This window comes from Diadema setosum, chromosome 5 (assembly GCF_964275005.1).
Source record: "Diadema setosum chromosome 5, eeDiaSeto1, whole genome shotgun sequence".
NCBI classification, from domain to species: Eukaryota; Metazoa; Echinodermata; class Echinoidea; order Diadematoida; family Diadematidae; genus Diadema; species Diadema setosum.
In genome coordinates this window covers 9,795,865-9,814,572 of record NC_092689.1, presented here as the reverse complement: position 1 = coordinate 9,814,572, position 18,708 = coordinate 9,795,865, and the positions used below count along the sequence as shown (strand labels likewise).

Below are 18,708 nucleotides of genomic sequence, written 5' to 3'. Positions count from 1 at the left end.
AAAATTTTTGCCAGCCCATACCGCCTGCCATGATTATCAAAGGGATAGTACATTACTGGTGAAGATGAGGATTGTTGTGAGATACCATGAAACCACTCACGAAATGTTACAGAGCATAGTACCATTTTAAAAAGAATTCAAAGTTTATTTGATGAAAATCGGTTTTGAAATGGCTAAGATGTCCAGAAACAAAGAAAAACAAAGTGATCCTAATAAAAGGTAGGTAACCCTTTTGATATTAGGATTTTTTTTTTTTTGATATCTCAGCCATTTCAAAACCAATTTTCATCAAATAAACACTGAATTCCTCTTGGAGTTGTATGCTCTTTCAAATTTTACAAGAGGTTTCTCATTATAAATCTCATCAAATCTAGTTAGAAACCTGAAGCCAGGTCTCAACCAAAACTTGTACCATCCCTTTAAACTTGTTGTGAATGCAGTTATAGGAGTCTGGCCTCACCTAACATTTATTAGCACTGGGAGTCTAGAACGCATATCAAGGTGTTTGCAGAATTCATTGAATATTCAAACAGGCATGAAAAAATCCCCACACAGGACAGTTGTATTAAATACACTGTAGGCACAGCTACCCGGGTCTTAATGTTTTTTTGCTTAGTTTAAAGGTCTTGCCATTTTTGCTTGTTCATTTGTTAAGATGCACCAAAAGTGGCATATTTCTCATATCAACCTTTAATGATTTACTGTGCAGTGAGCACTTTATGTCTCATGCACTACAGGGTGGCCTATACCGGCAACACATATTAGAGCAAGCATTAAAAAGGTGGTTATAATAATTTTCATAGTGTTTCATACCAATGACAGGTTATGCATTGTTCTCCCTGTATTGTATACACTTGTAAATTGCAAATTTCACAATGCATCATATGTTTGTGGGTTTTTCCCCCTCTAAGTATGTTATCAGACTAACCCTGCTAAATCATGACTGGAAAAAAAAAAATGTATATAACAAGATTATGATTTTAGTCAATTTCATAAGACAGCAAACAGAAGTAAACTATTGCTTAGCCACCTAAAAACAAACAAATACCAAACAAACCACCGTTCAACAAAACAAAACAACCCTGCCTCGGTCTTTAACTCGGGCCTAATAGATACTGGACAGTCCACCTTGCTCGCGTGATTACATCTGAGAAACTGATACGGACAGTCATCAAGATTGGAATGGCCAAAACTTGACGAGGGTTAACACTATTCACTCAACATCCACCTATTACATGCTGCACTCCGTGTCTAAGAGCTGGCGAGGACATTTTAGCCTGGCTTTCAGACATTCCCAATTTCCATTAAGGCATAATGCCTGGGCATGATGAATCTTAAAGGCGATTATCACTTCCCCTATCACCACTTTAATCTGAGCAAACCCCACTCTACCCACTGCAAATGCACCATACAGAATGTTGCACAGTCACATGTTATGTTCATCCCATAAATTTTGCTTCACAGTGGAAAAATTGCAGCTTGATACAATTGTAAGTCTGGGACCGATACAAACATGGCTTTTGAAGTCTTAAATAGATGTTAAGTGTTGTAGTCATAAAAAACACTATCAACAAACATCTCAACATTTTGCTGAATCATACTCATATTACAAGTGCATGATATAATAACTCCTAAAGTCATCTACTGTGCAGTATTTACTGGGCACCATGTGGCATTTCCTGGATGGCCTTTGTTGGTTGGATACCTGGCAAGTGTCATCTTAACTACATGACCTTACTGTCCCTGGTACAGTATCTCTTATTAAGCCTTATGTTTCCTTTTTGTTTTCATGATGGAAAGTCCCATAGCATTATACAAGATATATTTCTATGTAAACTGACTTTAGATACAGTACATGCTAGACATGACGTCTATCCACATATACTTCAAGATAGATAAAAAGAGGCAATGTATAAACTTCTGCGAGTACATTAACAGAAAACTATGTTTTGTATACAGAGTAATATGACAATTTTCATGCATATTACATCACAGCATAAATGACCAAGACTATTCTCATGAGGCATTCCTTCTATGTTTAAACATAAAAAACATTTGATCTCCCCAAAAGTAGTTCCAGTTTTCCCTCTAAATGGTTGATAAAAATAAAGCAAATAGTCAATAGAAGTATTCTACTAGGTAAAAAAGAAGAACAAGAAATAAATATAATTGCAGTTCACATTTACAATCAATATGGCATTCTTACAATGATATCCGGCTCACTATATCTACATCTTCTTCAGATACATACATGAGCATACTGCATCCTATCTTTTCGAACATCACTATTCAAAATCAGTGCCCAGATCGTGCAAGCATACACGTGTCTGAGAGTTATATCATCCGCAACATACAAGGTTTAGTGGACGATGGAAATGCCGTGACATCAATGTTGGAAAACTGCCATGGCAACTGATACCCTGGAAACACGCAAACTGCTCATATGCCAACCTCATCCTTTTCCTAAGAAGAGACAAGAAAATATTATAACAAGAGGAAGAAAAAAGAAAAAGGACAAGGTGACCAAGGTGGTACATGGTTGCACGTAAACAGCAGGGTATTTTTGGACTAGCAGAGCAAATGACATCGACTGTAAGAGAAGTAACAGGCAGATTGGCCTAGAGGGCAGTGATTTAGTTTGATTTTTAGTTTCTTCCTTTTAGCTTTTTTTTTCTCTTGTTAATGCTCATTTGGATATGAACAAGGCCATACATTACGTGCTGTTTACAGTCTGTTCGCAGCTGGCCTAATCTGGTTTCATTTATGGGTTCACAGTATTCGAAAATGGACCGACACGCTACGGTAAATAGTAGCTCTGTCGATTAAAGTAAGATGAACATCCCGTATGAAACAAAATGAGCAGTACACACGAAATGACACATGACATTTAAATTACAAATGAGAATAATTCATTTCTCTCCTGAATTTCCACAAGTAGTTTATGGATATCCAAGATGGGTGAGAGAAGACGGGCTCTGCCAATGAATGAATAATGGCAAATCTGAGCTTCTCATTTTTCAGGGGTTTTACATTTCCTTTGTGTGCACAATGTTTTGTCAGTACCGAGTGCTCGCAAATGGCCCAGTGCATAAATTGGAAGTTCAGCAGGAAATACATTTAGCATTCATCATGGCATTTGCATGAAGATTTGATAAAGATGCAATCGAGCTATGAGAAAGCCATCTTAACTTTCACGGAGAAGGCAATTTGTAATGTATGTCAATCTACGTAACAGGCAGGCAATTAGGATACACTACCCTGTGAAAAGCATGAGCAGCTATTTTGAAGGTGGGACGGAACAGGGATTTTATGAGGCCGAATAAGAGGCAACAGCTGTCATGGCTATGCATTTATCTAATTTATTTACACTGTAATTAACGTTCACCTGGTTAATTCATGAAAAGTTTCAGATTTATTCTCCATAACTTCTTGGGGTTTTTTTCCCCCAAACAAAAAAAGTTGTATATCCACTATCACACAGGTTCTTCTGCTAAATTCAGGCTAAACCTTCGCACGCTTGTGGCACAACAATCGCAGATATCGCTCATATTGATAATATCGCACGGGCAGAATTAGACACGGCCAAGCAGATTTCATGGCGACGAGCTTTCTTCACCCATGCTCTGATGGAGTCTCCAGACTCGTGAGAGAGAGTCGTGCCTCCGAAAGGCCTATGACCTGCAGCCTCGACATTACCTGACCCATTTCTCAGTCTATTGCCATGTGACTCATCCACGGCGCATTGAAATGTTCGGCTGAGAGACGTCACGGCGCTCCCTCGGGAGAGGAAAAATATTCCGGGTAATTTACGTGATATTTGCCATTTGCTGGACCCACAAATGACTAATTCAGTGAAGTGCCTGCGTAGAGATGTTAAAATGTTTCCTCGAAATTGCAGACCTGAAAGTCTTCAAAAGAAGAACTCTAATATCGGAATACAAAGATCTCAACAACAAAGTGCATGTCTCCATCAGTGAATCCTACTATATACAAGAAACCACAAATTACAGCTGTATGATATGATGGTTGGTAAAAGTATGCTTGATATGCACTGAATTGTTCAGTCTACTGTGTGTATGTGTGTGTGTGTGTGTGTGTGTGTGTGTGTGTGTGTGTGTGTGTGTGTGTATGGGGGGGGGGGGGTCATCAGGGGGCAGGAGATGGTGAATGTCCCTCTGATGCACAGTATTAAGTTATGAGTATACCTCTTTCAACGATTAAGACCGAGTTGTAGTCCTGTCTAATCCTCTACCAATCTGAAAGAGAAATCATGCCGTGCTCATTTCAAGCAATTCTGCAAATTCCTCAAAGTATACACGGGAGGACATAAAAATTGTTATAAACTACTCATTCAAAAGTATTGCTTGTCACTGCAGATAAAAACTGTAATACAAGGTATCTCTAATCATTATGAAGAAATGCAGAAATAGAATCAATGAATGAATCAAACAATCGTCATGACATCTGCACATTTCTTCACTAACTTTAATACAAGATAGTAAGGGGGGGGGATGCCAGTGAAGACTATAAAAAGAGTGTACTTTTGACATCTTATTCTAATCACTCTCTTCAGCATCATCATCTTTCTATTGCTCTCTTTTCCTTTCATCTCAAGGGTTCTGAAGAGAATGTCTTTTATACACGACATAAGGGCATTGGGGATCCAACCCCTATCGCTGCTATCGGTTTCGCACAGATATGGAGATCAATGTTGGTCGGTCGGGGTGCATCCACTCTAGGCCTAATTGCGCTATCCTACTGCGACCATTTGCACCATGCTCAGGGCAATCAGTCTACATCTATGGTTTGTATCTAAAACCAACACGTCAATTCTGCTGCCCTGTTGTCATGGCGATAGAGAGGGATGCATGCTAATTCTCACGGCCACAAAATCATTCCCTTTCAAAGGACTGCCAGCATCTGAGTCGACGGATATCGAGAGTTCCACGGGAATATTCATACAGGGAGGACGATTAGGCCAGACAATGGTAGCATTGAAAAACAGAAAGGAAGATGCAATATGATTAAGTCAATTAGTCTCCATAATGGAGAAACAAGTCTGTTTGAACAAAACAAAAGATATTGCCACACTGCTATCATCATACCGTTCTTCCGAATCTACTTTTGAAAGCACGCATCATGAAAATCCATTAATCCTATCGGCAGCTTTGGGGAATCTGGCTGCTAAAAACATGACACGATTCCTTTCTTGACGTTTCCACTTTGCTGGATGTTTTGAGGGTTTTTTTTGTTTTGATTTTAGATTTTTTTTTTTGGGGGGGGGGGGGTGGGGGTGGGGAGGTTTGTTTGTTTGTTTGCTTGAATAGACGGATACGAGAATTCTTCCAGCCAAAATCTTTTTCAGTATACCTCGGAAATTTTTGCCCAGACTTTCTCGATGCAAAGAATAGTCATTATGGCCAATGGCAAATGTATACTCGATGATGGCAAGCAAACACCTTGTATTGTTCCTGCCTGGAGATTTGCCATTCTACTGCTAGTGATATGATGTACAACTTCAAGACAAACGAGCCTTAAATTCCTTTCTGCCATAAGAGACTAATTGGGGACTAAGTGTATAGGTCTATGTGAATCAAACAGGACAATTAAAACCACAATTCTGTATGATAAAAATTAACGATATCATTGGAATAATGACAATGTAAATATACATCATCACCAGGCAGGAAAAATAATGTTTTCCCTGGACCTTACCCAGAGGCACACAATGTTTTCATTGAGACTACATGCTCCATTATTTGTGTGCACAAACCATCACACTTGCGTCATTCCAAAATACAGCTCCCCACGGCCTCACACTATCAACATAATTACCTAGCCATTCCAGCTCGATGGCATCTATAGGTAATGCACTTTGACCTAATTCTTTAAGAGCCCTAAAATTATCTCCTTGCGATCTGACAAAGAGAGAGAGAGAGAGAGAGAGAGGAAAAAAAAAAACATAGAATTTTATGCTACACATACATACACATATTGGTGGATGACAAAGTGTAAACATGTATATGTACATTTTGCTAGCTTAATACTAGCAGAAGGATGCTGAGTAGCAAAGCAGTAACAACCTTCTAGCTCTACACATGCTGCGGGATGGATTCCCGACAAATACTGCTAATTTCCTGCCATTAGCCATAAACAGCTTTCTATTGCAAGCAGTTCTCGAGATGCTATACCACCTGATGTCTGTTTGTTTTGTTTTGTTTTGTTTTTTTCACACAGAGGTAGAAGGCTGAATGTATCTTGGCATCAGAGAATATATCACATTTCGTGGCGATATTGATGAAAGAGAATAATTAATACCGGTATCCCAGTGAGGGAAAAAAAAAAAAACAAGCAAAAAAACAAACTTTAAACATCTTCGAATTTCATTTTTTTTTCATCTTATGTCGAAAACTTTCCATGCAGGAATGAGCAAAACCACATCCAACTTACCAAAACCAAATCTTATAGTCAGGCCAATGAACTTTATGCATGGGTATTTGCATGTTAGTGTCTATACTGGATATCGCCATATATTCATCAGGGGGCGTTTCATGAAGGAACTTGTCGGATAAAATGTCCAACAAGTCAATTATATCCAACAAGTTCAGAGAAATCAGCCAATCAGACTAAAGAATTTCTCAAAACTTGTCGGATATAAATGACTTGTCAGATATTTTATCTGACAAGTTCCTTCATGAAATGCCCCCCTGGACACCTCACCCAAGGGGGGGGGGGGGGGTGGCAGAAAAGTGTTCAATACTTCTTGTGTGTATGTGGGGGGGGGGGGGGAAGGGGTCATAACATATCATTGCCATGGATGTGCAGGGTAGCTTCCTTGGCAGGATGTCAATGACATCAGTGCAAATGTGCTCCAAGTCACAATGTAGTTGTGAAACACAATTGGCAACAACATCTTTTATACAAAATCTACCCTCCCCCGCTAAAAAAAAAAAGAAAAAAAGAAAAAATGTTCATCATTCTTTGCACGGTGCAGATATCCCTTGCCAGGAAAATAGTTTGGATCAGCACGCTATTAATACATGCAACACTGCTACAGTTTCTGCTACAGAATACTCTGGAGAGATTACTGTATACGCCGAATATTTCGCGAGGTTTTTATTTTCGCGAATTTCGCGAGTCAGCTGCTATTTGTGAAATTAAAAACACATGAAAATATTGACTCTAATGCCGATATGAAAGTAAACGTACGCGTATACATTTCTCCGTTCAGACAGGACTCCATGACAGCGAATTTAACCACTCACGAAATTGTTAGGAAGTGCCAATTCGCGAAAATTTAGACACACGAAATATATGGCATATACAGTAAACTATACCATCATATATAAAGATAGGGAGGACATAAAAATGTCTACAATTAGTTCTACAGAAAAGATGAAAAATTAAAATGACATCCTTTGATCATTGGAACATTTGTGCTTAACTTTTTTTTAAATAAAATGCAACATGCATTGCAAGAAATCAGAGGATGACATCGCAATAAAAAGGAAGGCAAGTTGTGTTCCCTAGCAAATCAAAATTGTGTGGGCTTCAGAAGTAAACAGCAGCCCTGCCTTCCTGGAAGGACTCAGAATAGCATTGCAATTAAATCTGCAGATGGTCGTGGGCATAAGAATAGCATTGCATTGACACTGCTGGAGATGTGAGAAAGACACAAGAAACAGTCACACTTGACTCAATCCTTTTTCCTGTCCATGCTGTTTACAGTTTGGCTCTCTTTTGCTTCTACTTGAAGAATAAAAGTATTGTAAAAAGTTCAATAAACTTGCATACTAATATCAACCTGTGAAGACACCATGAACTTTCATTGAAAAAAAAAAAAAAAAATCTTGCATAAATTATCAATTGAGATTAAAGGGATCGTATAGTTTTGGTTGAGACCTAATTTCAGGTTTCTAACATTTTTTGGTGAGATAATGAGAAACTCTTATGAAATATGAAAGAGCATGTAATTCTATGAGGAATTCAATGTTTATTTGATGAAAATTGGTTTTGAAATGGCTGAGATATCCAAAAAAGAGCGATATTAATAAAGTGTGGGACCCACACTTTATTACGGTTGCTTTGTTTAACCTTGTTTTTGGATGTTTCAGTCATTCCAAACCCGATTTTCTTCAAATAAACTTTGTATTCCTCTTAAGATGGTATGCTCTGTACTATATCATAAGCGTTTTCTTGGTATCTCGCAAAAAGTTAAAAGCCCAATTCTCACCTCCACCAATACTGTACTATCCCTTTAAAATTTCCCAAGTAAGGTTTCTTAAAAAATTCTGCATTGAATAAATTCACATATTTTCTTATGACTGTGCCCTTTGACACTTTCTGGTTTCAAAATCATATAAAAAACAAAAACAGATTGACATGTTTTGCAAATGTTGGCTGAAACAACTGACATATTATGACTGACAAATCATACCATGAGAAAAGATATATATCATTTAATTTCTTTCAGTTCTTCAAATGCTTGGGATATTTTCTAACAGTGCATGTTTCAAGGTTACAGTTATTACCACTGCACTGCATTAATTATGATAATTGATCTATTGTTGTGATATCTGATATATCCATTAAAAGAATTACCTATATGAAAAATGATGAACTAATGGATATATATGCAACTATGTTGTTTAATAAATGGAGTACAATAGCTTCTCAGGCATATCGTGTATTCATGACACAAAACCTCGGTCATATCTTTCTCATATCTGACACATGGGGGATTGAACAGAACCACATTTTCCCCGTACAAGTAATCTAACAGTTACATAAAACTTTGCTCTATGGTACTACAGTACATTGCAAAAATGGAGACTACAATGTAGCCCCAGTCACTTATTTCTCCAAAATCTTCCCTAGCTGTTAGCAGGAGGGGTTGATGTTGCCTTTATTTACACTGTAGGTTGAATACAGTGGTTGTATACTTGTTAAAGACTACCGGGCAGTTCCAGCGTTACGGACATTACATTTCAGACAAAATTTGCAACTTCAAAAGGTCATTAAGATAACAAAATATTTTCATTCTGAACACATACTGTGGAATCACTCACATATGAGGCTAAATCATTAACAGTGAAAATTTCAATCCATTTCACCACATCGTATGGCACTTACTGCATAAAATGTTGGCCGTTACGGACATTACATTTTTTGGACATGACTTTTTGCATGCCTATACAATCATTGAAAAGTCTGTGAGTTTAAGCACATAATTAGACCAATGTAGGAATAAATTGAAAGGTAAAGAAATGTTTAAAGAAAATAAAATCAAATTTAGTGAAACAGATGGCACATGTACCTCCTACAGCCATAATTGTGGTGTTACGGACATTACATTCTAAGCGTTACGGACATTACAGATTTGTCCACTTTCATTAAGTGGCAGGAGTCACAAGTATTAATATTTTTTATCCTTTTCACTTGGATGGTAATCAATACACATTGGACAATGCTACTATAGCCCTTTCAGGAGATCTTTTATTCCAGGAGTTGCCAATTTGAAGACTATTTGGTCAGTATGGACCCCTACTTTAACAATTTGTTGACTTTTCTATCATATTGGAATTTAATCAACTTATTCAATGCCTGTAATAAAGTTATGATCTATTTATAACATATAGATCAGCCTTTTGACTTTCTATTATGATATTCAAACTTTTAATTACTCAAAATGTAATTTTAAAAAAATGTTACGGACATTACACTTTTTATTCACATCTACATAGCCATCACTGAGCTTAACTCTGGGAGAATAAACAACTTTTATTTTAATCAAAACTAATGCATAATAAAATAATGGTTCAACAAATGCTCAGTATGTATTTTTACACAATGAATGTTTAGTTTTACTTTCTTTTTTCCCCAACAGTTTGTTGAAGTACAACAGTCTTTTCCAGGGTCAGAAAAGTCTGTTTTGGAGAATATTGTTTATTCTGCTTCCAAATCAATCACCTTGGAAGCAAGAAAGGTGTTCTTGACCAATTGTTGGAGAGGGTCTAATACTAATGATTCCATCCTGTTCTAAAAATGGCTCTCCTTCACTACACTCAAAGAAATATTCATGGATCCTTGTCTTTTCAGAAATTTCATAATCAATGGACTATCCTCATTACTTAAAGTCCAATCTCAGTTAGCCAGCAATCACTTTTCTGGATTGCTCTATTATCCAGATATGGACTGGCACATTATTATTATTTTTTTTGCATAATTCGGTGCAAAATATGACTAAAAGTAGATATCACTTTTTTATTCTTTACAAGGTAATTGTGATTCAGGACATAAATGTTAATCGCTATGGTACAACATTATATTTCTAACAACCAAAATACTGTTGCTAGAAGGAATAATGAGGAAGTGTATTTCATTCACATTCCATTTGATTTCCACATTATTGAATAATAAAACATGAAATTTTCATGTAAATTATAATATTGAATAGTCAATAAATAATATCTTACACAATTTGCTTACAAATGTCATGCGTGAGCATATCTCCCTTATCCAGCAATATCATTTTATCCAAATGGCTACCGTTCACAACATGGTTAGAACTTGAGGTTGGACTGTATTTCCTTAACAGACAAGTCAGACCACAACTAACCATAGATGTACATTGTGTAAAAGGCCTTGTCCAGAGTTGTTTTTGACTGTTTCTCTTCTTTAACAATGTTTTAACATGCATTCTTGCCATCATAGTATAATTACTCAACTTGATATGCTGTTGCTGTATAAAGATAGCTTGCATCCATGTACACGTATTTCATGGGAGAAATGAGTAGACATAAGAAATAAGATTGTAGAGGAATGCAGATTAGTCAAAACCTTGTTGAAACACTGCACTTGTTGCTGAGTAAAGTCCCAAATCAATTTTCAGCAAGGGCTAGGGCATTCATTGTGACAGATATCAATATTGTAGGGTAGAATCCAAGCTATTCCTAATAATCATATGCAGCTAATACTTTTGCCACAAATGTGTAATGTCCGTAACGCATTGGTTATGTAATGTCCGTAACGCTTTTTAAAAGGAATTATGCAGGTTCCCGAAAAACTGTGTGGATATGTTGTGTGATATCACACTTTAGCTTTGCATTTGAATTTAGAACAAAATTAGACCAAAACACAGTGTGTTACAAGAACTTTTACATCTAAAATGTTACGGACATTACGCTTTGAAAGAGGTGGAAATTCAAAAAATTGAAATGCTCATCTTTTAAGAAAGAATTATTTTCTTTCGATACCAAGGAGGATGATGTTAAAATGAGTCATCAGCTTTATCATAGCATAAAAATGTTTGCCTGAAAGTCATTCTATAGGGAAAATTTCTACTTCAGAAGAATTTACATGCAAATTATACTGAATTTTTCTGCAATGTCTTAGAAAAAACACACAATTTCAATACCTAAAAAATTACATTTTTTCCAAAATGTACCAAATTTTTCAACCATATCAGTTTGATATGACCCTTCCTGAATACTTTCCAGGGTAAAACAAAGTTGTTTCTTGATTTTCATTTTTCCACCCTCGGGTAACATTTTTCACGGAATTGCCCTACCCTTTATTTACACTGTAGGTTGAATACAGTGGTTGTATACTTGTTAAAGACTACAGTCAGTAATCCTCTCTGACCAGAATTGACCAGAATCAACCCATTTCTCTCCGCATCCAAAGTGATGGCCCACACAAATCAAGAACTATTAAAGGGACTGTACAGTACTGGTTGAGGTGAGGATTCAGGTTTATAACATTTATAAGTGAGATAATGAGAAACGTTTTATGAAATATGAGAGAGCATGTAATTTTAAGAAGGATTCAACGTTTATTTGATGAAAATTGGGTTTCAAATGGCTGATATATCCGAAAAAGTGATAATAATAAAAGTCGATCTCTTTGTGATACCTTCTTTTTGAATATCTCAGCCATTCCGAAACCGATTTTCATCAAATAAACTTTTGATACCCCTTACAATTTCATGCTCTTTGACATCTCATAGAGTGGTTTCTGAATATCTCGTAAAATGTTAAAAGCTAAATCTTCACCTCAACCAGAACTGTACAACCCCTTTAAGTTTAGATGATGACTGATTCTATTCTTGAGTTTACTTCCACTCAGGAGTTGAAGTCCATGATGGCTTTCTCATGGATGAATATCACCAAAATGTCAAAAGAGGGACAGAACGGGGAAATCACAAGGAGAATGCTCAATTGATTCAGTGTGGTGAGCAGATGCAAGGGTGAAGACATTGACCATGTCAATGACTATTGACTCCTCATGGTGTCATCCCTTACAATTAGTCAGTACACTACATGCAACACACACACACACACACACACATAACACATATACACACAACTAATTTGTTCTCATAAATTCCTAATCCATTTGCTAGGTGAGGTCAACATTGTAAAGTCATTTCATCTTTTCAGAGATACCTTCTAGCATCTCAAGACAAAAATCTAGGGATATTTCTTTATATTTGGAACAAAAGTATGCCCATTGTCGTCACATCTCTACATCATTGTCCCCTCTATTGTCTCAGCAACATTCCACCCCCTTGCATTCAAGGCACGCCCGCACGACTGTCACTGTCAGTTGATTTGTGTGTTGATACATAGCAGGCATACCTGGCGTTTGGGTCGAGGACGACAGAGAGGAGGAGCAACACTTCCAGGGAGATGATCTTGGCTCCAAGGCGACACGCACAGTACTCCAGGACCTGTTCCAGTCTGGCCAGAAGATTCACCTGCTCAAACCAGACGGATGAATCGAAAAAAAGGTACAAGAGTCAGAGGATGATCACTCAAATGGTAGAAGGTGGTGAGGATGATATTGATGACAACATAAGAGAGAAAAAAAAAGGAGGAAAGGGGCAGGTAGTAGGAGAATGGTAGAACCAGAGAGATGGTTGGGATAGATATCAGACAGGGACAAGGGGAAGGAAAGGACAGTGAAGAGATATGGGAAAAGAGAGGCAGGGACAAGGTGTCACAGGGACAAGAAAAGGAAGGGACAAAGGTAAAGGAGGGACAGGAGAGAAATGGGGACAAAGGAATGGAAGGGACAGGACAGATGGGGACATGGTGTCACAGGGACAAGAAAAGGAAGGGACAAAGAGAGGCAGGGACAAATGTAAAGAAGGGACAAGGACAGACAGGGACAAAGGTAAGGACGGGACAGGGGACAGACAGGGACATGGTGTCACAGGGACAAGAACAGGAAGGGACAAAGAGAAGCAGTGACAAATGTAAAGAAGGGGCAGGGACAGACAGGGACAAGGGGAGGCAAGGACAAAGGTAAGGAAAGGACAGGGGACAGACAGGGACAAGGAGAGGCAGGGGCAAAGGTGAAAAAGGGACAGAGATAGACAGGGACAAGGGGAGGCAGGGATAAAGGTAAAAAAGCAACAGGAACAAGGGGTGGCACGGACAAGGAGAGGCAGGGACAAAGGTGAGGACAGGACAGGGGACAGACAGGGACAAGGGGAAGCAAGGACAAAGGTACAGGGGCAGACATGGGACAGGCAGGGGCAAAGGTAAGGAGGGAACAGAGACAAGGAGATGCAGGGACAAAAGACAGAAATGGAAAAGGTGTCGGGACAAGGCGTAACATGAACAAGGGAAAGGAAGGGACAAGGCAGAGACAGGGATAAGGAGAGGCATAGACAAAGGTAAGGAAGAGATGAGGGACAGATGGACAAGGTGTAGCAGGGACAAAGGTAGGGAAGTAATGGGAGCAGATAGGGACAAGGCATGGCAAGGACAAAGGTACAGCAGGGACAAAGGACAGACAGGGACAAGGAGAGGCAGGGACAATGGTAAGGAAGGGACATGGGGCAAACCGGGATAAGGAGAGGCATCGACAAAGGTAAGGAAGAGATGAGGGACAGATGGACAAGGCGTAGCAGGGACAAAGGTAGGGAAGGAATGGGAGCAGACAGGGACAAGGCATGGCAAGGACAAAGGTACAGCAGGGACAAAGGACAGACAGGGACAAGGAGAGGCAGGGACAATGGTAAGGAAGGGACATGGGGCAAACCGGGATAAGGAGAGGCATCGACAAAGGTAAGGAAGAGATGAGGGACAGATGGACAAGGTGTAGCAGGGACAAAGGTAGGGAAGGAATGGGAGCAGACAGGGACAAGGCATGGCAAGGACAAAGGTACAGCAGCGACAAGGGACAGACAGGGACAAGGAGAGGCAGGGACAATGGAAAGGAAGGGACATGGGGCAAGCAGGGACAGAAAATGGCAGATAAAATCAAAGGAAAGTTTGAGGGGACATATGGACAAGATGTGACAGTGGAAAAAAAAAAGGAGAGGATGCAAGGACAGACAACAATGGGACATTTCGAACAGGAACATAGGAATGTGCTCAAACAGCGACAGTTGTAAAAGGTCAGAGTTACACAGAGAAAAGAAATTGGAGTTAATGAAAGAAGGAATGGGTAAAGAACGAGAGCAAATTAAGTGGCAGAATGTGACAGAAAAGCAAGGGCACAGGCAGAAACAGAAAGAAAAAAGGGAGAAGGCAAAAAAGAAAGAAAGATAAGAAATGGTGAACAAAATATTTCTTTTTTATTAGACACAGAACTTTAATAATTTAACTTAATAACTTTAATTTAATACCTTAACACAGAATTTTAATAATATCATGGGGGGGGGGGGGGCATTGATTGATCAGTGTTTGAATTCACCTAAAGCATTTTGCAATGTCATAAACAACAATACTATGCATCAGGTCATTAATATTGGTCATAAACTTTATAAGATGGTGTTCAAACTTCAAATCTCATGACTTCTTCATTTCAGGAAGTCTGGTACAAAAATTGTCAGGGTACTGCCTGCATGTGGTGGGTCGTGAGAGTGTTTATAACCATGCACATGAACACTTATAGATCAGGGTTTTTTCGACACTGGAGGATATGCAAAGTGCACAAAGGGACATAGTCAGCTGAAGTAATTCAACTGAAAAATTGAAAATTGAATAACTCAGTAAAATTCAACGGAAGTAGAAAAATGGAAAAGCACTGGTTCATATGTCAAATGGCAGGGTAAAAGAAACCCACCTACATGTACCTGCATACATTTGTACAAGGGGGGGGGGGTGGGGTGGTGTTCAATTGTTTAGAAAGGAGTTTACACGTCTGACAGCACATGTCAGTGATAATGTATTGGGTGTATTAGATACTCAGCACCAACGTGCTCAATCAGGAGACAGATATCACTACAATAGTACTTGCCATGCCCTGCAAGATAACCTTCTACGTGTATAGCATGGGCAACAACATCACTAACATACAACCATGTATCATATTCTCTTCTCTGTAGGATAAGGCGTTAAAGGGATCATACAGTTCTGGTTGGGACCTAACTTCAAGTTTCTAACAATTTTTGATGAGATAATGAGAAACCTCTTACGAAATATGAAAGAACATGTAATTCTATGAGGAATTCAACGTTTATTTGATGAAAATTGGTTTTGAAATGGCCGAGACATCCAAAAAAGAGCCATTCTAATAAAGTGTGGGACCCACACTTCATTACGACTGCTTTGTTTTACTTTGTTTTTGGATGTTTCAGTTATTCCAAATCCAATTTTCATCATATAGACTTTCAATTCCTCTTGAAATGGTATGTTCTGTACTATATCATAAGTGTTTTCTTGGTATCTCGCAAAAAGTTAAAAGCCCAATTCTCATCTCCACCAATACTGTACCATCCCTTTAATGAAACAAAATTGGTTCCTGGACGTGTGTTGATAAATACTTCTTTGTACACACATAATATCCTTTACATGTTGTCGGCATAGTTGAAAATATACATTTTTAAAAACAATAAAATGTGTTTTCAGTCTTTTTTTATTTTTATTTTTGCATGTTTTTGTAAACACAGCAAATAAGCATCATGTAACAAAATGATATGACTGGAAAGCTATGGGCATTGATTAAATGCTCATCAATATAAACTGTACAGGAGTTCACGACAGAACATTATTTCATCATGACTCTCTCAACGCTTAAATGCAATTCTGCTTGTACTCTCCGAAATTAGTTGCATTCATCACACTGCTTTCACTTGCTACAACTTTTGCTTTATGCTACATGTATATCATACAACTCCGCTAGTTGCAAATTTCAACTGTATTGCTACCCCCAGTTCATTTTCACTTTAGTAGGGCCTACTTATTCTGCAAATGCAATAAAGAAATAGTGATATTTGTTTTCATTTAATGGGACAGTGAACATAGCTCTTGCCTCACACTGTAAACTCTCCAAAATCCTTGTAAACCTTGATTTAATGTCAGCACAGTGTTGTGTATTGATACCATTTACAGAAATGTATCTTTGCCAATCACTCCTCTATGCTAAATTATCTGACTAAACAATCCCGACAGAGAACGGAAAAAGTCACTCAAAGTCATAAACGACCCATTAATACTGGAGCCTTCTCCTCATGATCTCATTTCACTATTTTCCCTCTCCACTTCTTTTGTCTCAACTGTGTGATTCAGCAAGAGCTATTAAAGACGACAGCATCTACACACAGTCTCCACTCCCCGACCCGACCTACATCCCTTTGGGCCATTCTAACTACAATTCAATTTGGCCTAACCCAAAACTGTCAAATTCGCAGCTTCAAAGAAAAACATTGATGTCATGAAAAATGTTGAGGGAAATCCTACACCACTCAGCAGGTCATGATCCCCCAGTGGCATTTGATGGCCTTTTTAAATACAGACGGCATTCTAGATTTAATGCACACAGGCGGTGAGATCTGCTACTGAATTCACTCCTGCAAATGGGACAGTTTTATCAGGCAGCCATGATATATCTACTTCCCCCCTTTTATGATCCGATTTCACTTTCAGAGTGATTATTAACCCCCTTTCTGGACAAAGATTAGGCAATTGTGTCTGATCTAGCCTGCAAATTTGTCACCAAAACTCTTCAGCCTTTCAGATACATGGAGGCTTCTGCTTTGCCTTCTGTGGAATATCAATGAGAGAAAGGACGTTGAATGTCATTGAAGTTAAAAGCCCCGATATGTAAATAAGACATTGTATTGAAATGACTACGAGATACAGGCTTTTATGAATATGTCGCACTGTGTTGTTCATGGCTATCACATTACATTTCCTCATAAAATCTGTCCTTTTCTCTCACAGTTCGCTTGACAGCACGTAGCACATACAGGAAAGAAAAGGATGTTAAAGGAATGATTCCATATCACATTGCTAAACTTGCTGATAGAAAAAAAGTTGGTAGTAATAAAATGGTATGTATTTTCATAGAAACTGCTTTCCCTAAATAAACTTTGGAAGACTCCACGAAGGCTACTATACCTTTAAAAAAACCTTGTAGTTGTCAGAGCGACTTTTACTGGAAGTTTATTCTCCATTAATAAAAAAAAGTAAACATTGGTAGCTTTATAAGTTAAGTAATGTAATAATAAATACAGACCTCCATATAAGATACCAAATGAAATGTATATTCCAATCTACCTGTTCTGTTGCTTAACAGTAATATGTAGTGCACTGTTACTTTACACTTGTTGCAGTAGTCACAGGACATAAAAACGGCAAAAAGTATCTTTAACACATTTTCTTTGGCAGGTTCCTTCCTTCCTTCAGATTCTCAAATTGCAAGGCTGGCCAAAATGACTCATACAACAAAGCACAAGAAAATCAACTTCACAAAGTTCAATGATTTCCTCCATGTTCATGAGCCGTGAAACAGGATGTTTTCAGAAAAAAAGAAAAGAAAAAGGATACATTGCAAGTGAATTAACTTAATTTCTTATAAGATGAAAGACAGATTAGGTTAATAACCATGCATTATCATGAAAAATCAGGGTTGGCAAGTAACCATTCCTTATGAAAGAAAAGCCTGCCTTTTCAGTCCCCTTTCCCATTTTCAACAATTTTCTAAAAAATGAATGAAAAACAGGGCCAGTCAAGGATAATAAAGCATTTTTGTTTTTTTCCTATTGGCCTATGATTCTATAATTGATTCAAAGATAAAAATACTCAGTAGGAGGTATGTGACAATGATATTCTGACTCAGCTAAAATGAATGATAAAGTGTTGTGTGTTTGTGTGTGAGTGTGTGTCTGCATGCTTTTGTTACAAGCCATTGACATCTTTTGGCAAAATACAAATACTAGTACACCAAGATAACCATCCAGGATTTGTTCGAATCAGGTACCGAAAAGGAAGTCTTCATTGACAAGTTATATAGTTAATATGTATATCATTCTCAAGCATCAAAGAATAAATTTTATATGTATAATATGTTTTAAGACTTGATCTCCTCAGTTAAATGATGTTCCATGCCTCCTTTGACATATATTTGTAGTTTCTTTTATTTTCCAACACTTCATTAGGATCTTGCTATTGAATCATATGCTAATTACTACTCCTTTCATACCTCAATCTCTGTTTCCTCTGCACTATCCTTCTCCTGCTTGCCAAGCTCCGTCTCAAGACACACAATGGCCCGATACAGTACGTTGTCAACAGCCGCCTGCTGCTTGGCAACCGCATCCGTCTCGGCATCTTTACAAGGAGGCAGAAATGAAAAAATCATGAAAGAAAAAAACATGAAATAGACATCATGATGAATTATTGAGTGTCCAGGGTTCTGAACCTGTGTAAAAAATACACCAATATGCCTTTGAACTCAAATGCTCATATTTAC

At 38.0% G+C, this 18,708-nt stretch overlaps 1 protein-coding gene across 1 annotated transcript in view; it reads right to left on the bottom strand.

Moving 5' to 3' along the window:
- The window catches only part of LOC140229069 (uncharacterized), a 69,865-nt gene that overhangs the window by 29,122 nt on the left and 22,035 nt on the right, over positions 1-18,708 (bottom strand). Inside the window, exons 3-4 of the mRNA XM_072309329.1 lie at positions 18,439-18,566; positions 12,639-12,757 (exon numbers count right to left, since the gene is read on the bottom strand). Coding sequence (XP_072165430.1) covers positions 12,639-12,757; positions 18,439-18,566 — 247 coding nt within the window. The remainder of the gene's footprint in view (positions 1-12,638; positions 12,758-18,438; positions 18,567-18,708) is intronic.